General features: G+C 41.9%; 1 protein-coding gene across 1 annotated transcript in view; it reads right to left on the bottom strand.

Moving 5' to 3' along the window:
• Window positions 1-280: 280 nt before the first annotated feature.
• Window positions 281-8,802, bottom strand: part of LCA5L (lebercilin LCA5 like) — a 39,529-nt gene continuing 31,007 nt past the window's right edge. Inside the window, exons 5-8 of the mRNA XM_053564724.1 lie at window positions 6,277-6,361; window positions 4,291-4,397; window positions 3,731-3,848; window positions 281-1,005 (exon numbers count right to left, since the gene is read on the bottom strand). Coding sequence (XP_053420699.1) covers window positions 281-1,005; window positions 3,731-3,848; window positions 4,291-4,397; window positions 6,277-6,361 — 1,035 coding nt within the window. The remainder of the gene's footprint in view (window positions 1,006-3,730; window positions 3,849-4,290; window positions 4,398-6,276; window positions 6,362-8,802) is intronic.

Genomic DNA, 8,802 nt, shown 5'->3' with positions numbered 1-8,802 from the left:
TGTGGAGCCCCATAGAATACTAAAGCCATAAAATAAATCAGCCTTCTAAAAGATAGATAATGGATAATTTTTTTCTGTCACTTGCAGAAATAAAGTGTTATCGGCCAATATAAAATGGATTTTAAAAATCAGATTAGCAATAAAATCCTTAATTATCCAAAGTACTTTAGTTTAAGTACTAAAACACACACACACACACACACATCTATCCCTCTCACACATTTCAAAGAAATATTAAAGGCACATAAGAAGTATCAAACCAGAATGTATTAGGATATTTTTAAATAATTATTTTTCTTTTTCCTTCTGTAGGTGAAGATGACTTAATAGAATTTACCACGGTTACTTTAGAATCTCCAAAAGCATTGCTGGCGGAGGCTTGACTAGGAGGTAGATGGTGTGTTTCCTTACTTTTCAAAGTCTGATCAGATCCTTTCATAACAACAGGACTTGATTGGTTGTTTTTTAAGACATAGCCTGATCCAAAGAGTTCTTCCATTAGAGTGCTTTTCTTATCTCTGAAAGTTGTATCTTTTGCTTTGATTCTGGAAGTCTTACTAAAAGATGGTTCATACCCGCTCATAGAATGTTCTTGCTTCATTTCTTCTGTTTGACTGCGATGTCTGCTTGTGTTGTTACTGACCCTCGTGTTGCCTGTGTTGGCTGGCACACCTGAAGTAGGGAGCCCATGGTGCAAGTTTTCAATCGTTGTTGTGAAGGAATAATGCTTTCTTTGTCTGAAGGGTATTTTGACACATGGAACAGCATATTTATCAGCTGTCTCTTTCATGTCATTTATTTGTGCACTTGTTTTAAACTTTTCTTTTGCTGTATCATCTTCCTGATTGCTTTCAGTTTCAGGATCAATTACTTGAATTCTTTTTGGTGGTAGTTCTTGCTCGTTCATTAAAATGGTCTTTTCTTGATCTACCTTTTTCTCTTTCTGCCTTTCAGTATTCTCCAGAGTTAATTGCACTTTCAAATGTTCTTCCTCCTTTGATAAATCTATATTAGAAAAAGATAATTTAGTGCTTTTTTAAAAACTAAAGGATTTCTGTATCAAGATGGCATGTTCAGCACACTTATTTTCATCTGAAAGGAAGGCTGAAATGATAGAAAAGATAAGAAAACAGGGCAGCACCTGTGGCTCAGTGAGTAGGGCGCTGGCCCCATATATCGAGGGTGGTGGATTCAAACCTGGCCCCCGTCAAACTGCAACAAAAAATAGCTGGGCATTGTGGCAGGTGCCTGTGATCCCAGCTACTTGGGAGGCTGAGGCAAAAGAATCACCTAAGCCCAAGAGCTGGAGGTTGCTGTGAGCTGTGATGTCAGAGCACTCGACCAAGTGCAATAAAGTGAGACTCTGTCTCTACAAAAAAAAAAAAAAAATAGGAAAACAGATGCATGCAATACTAGGTTACAGGGAAGATTGCTATTAACAAGCCTGATCAAGAGTGAGACCCCATCTCTACAAAAATAAAAGAAACATTACTCTTGTGTGGTAGTGCATGCCTCAGGAGTCTGAGGCAGGAGGATCCCTTCAGCCCGGGAGTTTGAGGGTGCAGTGAGCTATGACAATGCCACTGCACTGTAATGTGAAAGCAATGGAGTGATGTTCCCATCATTCTGAAGGAAGATTATCTCCAACTTAGAACTTTCTAAGCAATTATTAATCAAGTGTATGGGTCCAATAATGACATTTCCAGATGAAAGGTACACAAATCTTTCTTACATGCACCCATTTATAAGGAGGTAGGGGAGACTGCTGTTTAAAACATGATGAAATTTACCAAGAAAGAAGAGGACTTGGTTTAGGAAACAGAAGAGCCAGTAGAGAGGTGGGGTGATGGAACCTGTAAGAAGTGAGGAAGGGAAATCCCAGGATGGTAGCTGCACACCAGAGGTGGAGAGAGAGATACACCAAGACCCCCCCTCTCCGTTAGACCTCCAAGTACTGAACACCTGGAGAATCAGGGCCTGGGCCTGGGCCTGTCTGACTATGGCCAATGAACTGTTGCACTCTCTATCATGTCCCCAGTCTGGGCCAGATGAGGCCTTTCCTTGCCCCCTACAGAAGCATTTTGCTTTACCTCCTGAGAGCTGAAGGGGAGCTTTGGTGATCATACAACAGGAAATTATGGGTGGCCTGTTCCTTCCCACTCTACCTCTCATGGACCTGCCCACAGAAACCCTGCCAGATGTTGTTGTGGATCTGATGGCTTTTGACCTCACCTACTGATTGGGCCTTGTGCATTCAAGGGAGCTGAAGCTGGACTCTTCAGCTTGTCTTTTCCTGGAAGTCTTCATTCACTAGTGACAATATTGTCCTCATCAGTTGCATCTGAATTTGCTACTAAATTTTTTTAAAACTGAATACATGCTTACAGATACTGTTATAGACTAAATGTTTTCCCTATGTCCCCCGAATTTCATATGTTGAAGCCCTAACCCTCACTATGGATATATTTAGAGATGTAGCCTTTAAGAAATTAATTAAGGTTAAATGAGGTCATAAAGGTGGGGCCCTGACAATGGAATTAGTGTCTTTATAGGAAGAGACACCTGAACAATGGTGCTTCCCCCCCCACCTTTCTTGAATGCAAGTACTAAATAAAGGCCAGATAAAGACATAATGAGAAGGTAGCCATTTGTAAGCCAGGAAGAGATCCTTCTCCAAAAATCAAATGGCTGGAAACTTGATCTTGGATTTCCCAGCCTCTAGAACTGGCTTTGTTTCGTAAGCAGGGAAATGGACACATGGGTGTTCCTTTTATTATAATTCATAAACTGTACATATGTTTTCTGTGTGCTTCCACATATATACACATCCAGTAATTCACAATATTAAATTGAATAAGAATGAAGGAGACTTGGGTGGCGCCTGTGGCTCAGTGAGTAGGGTGCCGGCCCCATATACTGAGGGTGGTGGGTTCAAACCCAGCCCCGGCTAAACTGCAACAAGAAGAAAAAAATAGCTAGGCGTTGTGGCAGGCACTTGTAGTCCCAGCTACTCGGGAGGCTGAGGCAAGAGACTCGCCTAAACCCAGGAGTTGGAGGTTGCTGTGAGCTATGATGTCATAGCACACTACCGAGGGTGATAAAGTGAGACTCTATCTCTAAAAAAAAAAGAAAGAAGGAGACTTAATCAGCATTCTTGGAGGCTGAGCAGGGAGATCACTTGAGGTCAGGAGTTGGAGACCAGCCTGAGCAAGAGTGAGACCCCAACTCTAGAAAAAAAATAGAAACATTACTCTGAAGGGCCGGGTGCGGTGGCTCACAACTGTAATCCCAGCACTTGGGAGGCCAAAGCAGGTGGACTGCTTGAGCTGAGGAGTTTGAGACCAGCCTGAGCAAGAGCAAGACCCCATCTCTAAAAAATAGCCGGGTGTTGTGGCGGGCACCTGTAGTCCCAGCTACTTGGGAGGCTGAGGCAAGAGAATCGCTTAAGCCCAGGAGTTTGAGGTTGCTGTGAGCTATGAAGCCAAGGCACTCTACGGAGGGCAACAAAGTGAGATTCTGTCTCAAAAGAAAAAAAAAAAAAAAAGAAATGTCACTCTTGTGTGGTAGTGTGCATGCCTCAGAAGGCTGAGGCAGGAGGATCCCTTCAGCCCAGGAGTTTGAGGTTGCAGTGAGCTCTGATGCACTGTAGCACTGTAGCTGGGTGACAAAGTGAGACCCTGTCTCAAAAAAAAAAAAAAAAAAAAGATGTTTTTAAAGTTGTTAAAATTACCTTCATATTTTCTCTTAGAATCCTCTTGCTTTATTAGTTTACTGATATGGAGAGAAATTTCGTGATTTATTTCAGTTGATTTTTCTTTATGACTAATGTTTCCAGTTGCCTTTTTACCCTGTGATTTGGAAAAGCAATAAAAAGATTTTTTTTGGAATCTAGATAATTTTAAATTCTATTTTATTCTAATGAATTCAAATATTTTTTGTATAGAAGAAGTGACTGTAACCTAATTTATTTTTGTTAAAATATATTTAATTAGACAGGCTGGACATGGTGGCTCATGCCTGTAATCCTAGCCATCTGGGAGGCTGAAAGGGGGTGGATTGCCTGAGCTCATGAGTTCGAGACCAGCCTGAGCAATAGTGAGATCCCATCTCTGTTAAAAATAGAAAAATTGAGGCAAGAGGATCATTTGAGCCCAAGAGTTGGAGGTTGCTGTGAGATATGACACCACAGGACTCTACCCAGGGTGACAGCTTGAGACTGTCTAAAAAAAAAAAGGAAAAAATAAAAAAAAACATGTAATTAGACACTGTGTGATTTCAAAATTGCTGTACCTTAGTTGTCAAACATGGGATATCATCTGATTTTTGGGTTTCCTGGTGTCTCATATTTGTAAATGACAAACTTTTTCTGTCTGCTTGTACTGATTTTGTTGAAGAAACTATAGAACAGATAGATTACATGTCAGAAACATTTTACATTTGGAAGCAATATTAATTTAAACATAATTAACTTTGAAGAATGCAACATAATAATAAAGCAAAGTATACCAGATCTTTTCTAAATATGTAATATATGTATAATATTTGCTAGATTCCTTTTCCCCCCTGCCATGACCCTTGTTTTATCTTATTTTGGGCCAAAAATTTATGGGAATCATGGTGGTAGAGTAAGATAGTAAACAGGTGTCAGAGTAAGACAATGTGGTGATTTGAGGACAAAGGCATTCCAAACTGTAGGCATGCAGTTTTGAGAGCCCAAACCAGCGAGATACCCTGTGTTGCAGCTCCTCATTATCTGTGGTTACACTGTGCATGCTGAAGCGCACGGCCACTAACTCTAGACTTCACTGTCCTTGATGTATCATTTCAACAACTCCATGTTGATTGATCATCTTCTCTGGTAGTTGTTATTCTGGATTATAAAGCCAGAAGCAAACAAAGGAAGGCACGGAAATTTGAGGTTGCAACCTTTGAAAGTAAACATCTAGTTACTTCTCTCAACAAAACGGAGGTGAGCTTTCTGTTTGTTCCTCTTCTGAGCAGAATCTGCTGCTAGATGATCTTGGGAAAATGGGAACACACTGTCTTAAAGGAAGAGTACTATTCACCAACAAAAAGGTGCAATCCAGTGATAGTGGCATCAACATGGATGAATTCCCAAAACAGTGTGCTGAACAAAAGAAGCCTGACACAAAAGAGTACGTGTGCTCTGATTCCACTTCTGTGAAATTCTAGACCAAGGCTCGGCACCTGTAGCTTAGTGGCTAGGGCGCTGGCCACATACCCTAGGCCTGGCAGGTTCGAACCCAGCCCGGGCCTGTTAAACAACAGGCAACAGACAATTGCAACAAAAAAATAGTCGGGTATTGTGGCCGGTGCTTATAGTCCCAGCTACTTGGGAGGCTGAGGCAAGAGAACCCTTTAAGCCCAAGAGTTTGAGGTTGCTGTGAGCTAGGTGAAGCCATGACACTACCCAGGGTGACACAGTGAGACTCTGTCTCAAAAAAAAAAAGGGCAGTGCCTGTGGCTCAGAGGGTGGCCGGTTCGAACCTGGGTCCGGCCAAACTGCAACAAAAAGTAGCCGGGCGTTGTGGTGGGTGCCTGTAGTCCCAGCTACTCAGGAGGCTCAGGCAAGAGAATCGTCTAAGCCCAAGAGCTGGAGGTTGCTGTGAGCTGTGACACCACAGTACTCCACCAAGGGTGACATAGTGAGACTCTTGCCTCTAAAAAAAAAAAACAAAAAGAAAAAAATTCTAGAACAAGCAGACTAAGCTACTGTGACCAAAAGAGAATTGGTGGTGGTTGCGTTGGACCGGGTGGGAGACCACTGATGAAAGAATTTGGGGAGATGGAAGTGTTCATCTTGGTGTGACAGGTGGTTAGATAGGTATAGGCAGTTGTCAGAACCCAGTGAACTGAACACTTCAACTGGGTGCATTTTATGGAGGTAAACTACATTTCAGTAAAGTTTATTCATAAAAGCCATATATTGCTAACAGATACACTTAGAAAGTCACGTTTTTGGCAGATATTTTGCTTCGAGCTGCAAATTTAACTTCTCATTCCACCCAGAGTAATGACGTGAGGGACTGAACTGCAAATGGGAACTAGGAACACATTTGTATTCTCTTCTAGCTATTCCAACCATTTCACAGTTTCATTAGTCATATTTATACAACGTGTGAAACACATGCTACGAACAGATACTAAATCTAACAAAATGGTTTTTAAAAATATCCACTATTTTGGCTACAGAAATTAGGAAAATCTGACTAGATACTTAAAAATAGATTTTGAACAGAAGTAAATAAAACTTGCCTTTTGGATAATCTTCTTTATCATATAAATTTTTAAGTATTCGATTAGTATAGATGTTTTTAATTTCAAGCTCACGATCCTTCTCCTGAAAAGAACCATAATACCAATTTTTCTAGAACTGTTTTGCTTTATCAACCTTGATTTCTTTTAAAAAACAATTTAACTGAGCTCAGTATCCTTTAAATAAAATCTATAGATTTTAGAAGGAACAGAAATAGGCCATATTATTGTATACCATTCCAGACACCAAAAATGACTAGCTGTTTTTTTTTAAACAGAGTGATACATTATTGTGATAGGGAAAATATTTTTGAAGAGCCTTGTAAATAAGCTTTCTTCACTGAATTCCTTCTGTGCCCAGGAAGCTTGTTATTCCTCTGTACCATTCATTCTAGTAGCCACTAGCTGCATGTTGTGATTTAAGTTCATGGAAGTGAAATAAAATTAAAATTCAGCCCTCAGCACATGACCTGTGTTTTAAGTGCTCAGCAGATATACGTGACTAGTGACCAGCACTGGACAGCAAAGACAGACTATTTCTGCCATCACAGAAAGTTCTATTGACAGGGTTGCATTTAGACAAGTGCAAAGTGGAGGAAGCCTAGGACAACAGCATCATTTGTTATGTTTTAAATCTCAGTATTGACTTTTTTTGAGTTTTAGCAAAAAGTTTTGAAAGCTTAACTTTTGAGGAACAAAAAAAGGTTTTATTAAATGCCAAATGTGCCTTCTTACACACACACCAGCAGCCATGTCTGTGTTAGTAACAACCATAATCAAGGAAGGTGGGTGTGTACAAGTTCAGAGTGGGAAGTCCAAGAGGAAGGTACCCAGGGATGTGAGATGTGATGGACAGGTGCACACGGGTGGTTGGGAAGTAAGAGAGTAAGGGAGAGATGTGGTTCTGGTGTCCTTATACCTTTTAGGGTAAAATCCATGGCCAATGGAGATTCAAGGGGTGAGAAACATCTCTGAGGTTTGGGAAGTCTCAGCACAGGAGGCCTTGACATACCCCAGGAACACTGTGAGCCCCATTAAATAGCCCCACATTCATCACGGGGGAGGAAGCGCGTGGGATTGGAATAACATGGCATTGCTCCTTTTACTCTCCCCAAGAGTGGGATGGTGGAGGGGTGCTGTGTGGACAGCTGGGGACCTGCTCTGGAGTCCTCAAGCTTATGGATGCAGGTATCCCACAGCCAGGCTTTGAGAGAGAACCCAGCGGGGGATCAGATGGAGGATGCCTGTCAGAGCATTTGCATCAACAGTCAGCAAGGGAAGAGCAGCCAGATTTGTCCGCACTGAGATGAGGCCCTCGATTCAGGTTTCCCAGAATTGAGTTTCACCAGCCACTTTGAGTGCACACTAAACAGGGTCCTGGAAACAATTGGTTGAGACCTGTCACTCCTTAGTAGAAGCAGGTCTAGAGAAGAGCCAGAGGACAGAGCAGGAGGGAGAGGCCTTTTTGTCCCCTCACTCATTTTCTCTTATGCCTAAATGGGTCTTCACTAAGAGATTAGAGACAGGGATGGGAAAATCACAGGGTCTGTTGCCTAGAATGGAGTGCAGTAGTGTAATCCTGAGCTCCAGCAGTCCTCCTGCCTCAGTCTCCCGAGTAGCGGGACAACAGGCACGTGCCATCACACCCAGCTAATTCTTAAATTTTTTTTTGTGGAGATGAGCATCTCGCTATGTTGCCCATGCTGGTCTCAAACTCCAGCCTTCAAGGGATCCTCAGCCTCTGAACGTGCTAGGATTATAGGCAGAGCCACCATGCCCAGCCAAGAAACCAAGGCAAGCTTTCGTCTGTTCCTCCTCATCACTCTCCACTCCTATGTCTGGTCCACGGCAATGGGGCTCATAAGGAAGTATCTCATTCTTGCTCAAGCTGGTCTTGAAGGTCTGGCCTGAAGTGATCCTCCCACATTGGCCTCCAAAAGTGCCAGGATTATAGGTGTGAGCCAGCACACCCAGCCTGTATTTAGATTGTTGGTTTTATATCATTTGAATCAAAAATTAGATTATCAGAGGTACATAAATGGATAAAACGTGCAAAAATTAATCTTTTCTTGAATTTAGGTTTCCCAGAAGCAAAAATGGTAGTTTTTCTTTCTCATTGTAGTTAACACTTCGCCAAAAAACAGTAATGCTGACAGTTTATTACTATGAACAGTTGATCAAGTATATTCTGAATGGTTATTTTTTTAAAGCAGAGTCTCCCCCTGTTGGCTGGGCTAGAGCATGGGATCAGCCTAGCTCACAGCAACCTCCAACTCATGAGCTCAAGCCATCCTCCTGCCTCAGCCTCCCAAATATCTGGGACTACAGGCGCCCACCATCATCCCAGGCTAATTTTTCTATTTTTCATAGAGATGAGGTCTTGCTTTTGCTCAGCTGGTCTCAAACTCCTGATCCTGTTGCCTCGGTCTCCCATAATGCTAGGATTACAGGCATAAGTCACTATACAGAGCCACCAGTTCTGAAAATCATGTTTAAGAAGGATATTGCGTAAAATATTTTAGAATG

This window comes from Nycticebus coucang, chromosome 16 (assembly GCF_027406575.1).
Source record: "Nycticebus coucang isolate mNycCou1 chromosome 16, mNycCou1.pri, whole genome shotgun sequence".
Taxonomy (NCBI): domain Eukaryota; kingdom Metazoa; phylum Chordata; class Mammalia; order Primates; family Lorisidae; genus Nycticebus; species Nycticebus coucang.
Note: the sequence above shows the minus strand (reverse complement) of the source record. Positions and strands in the feature narration are given on the sequence as shown.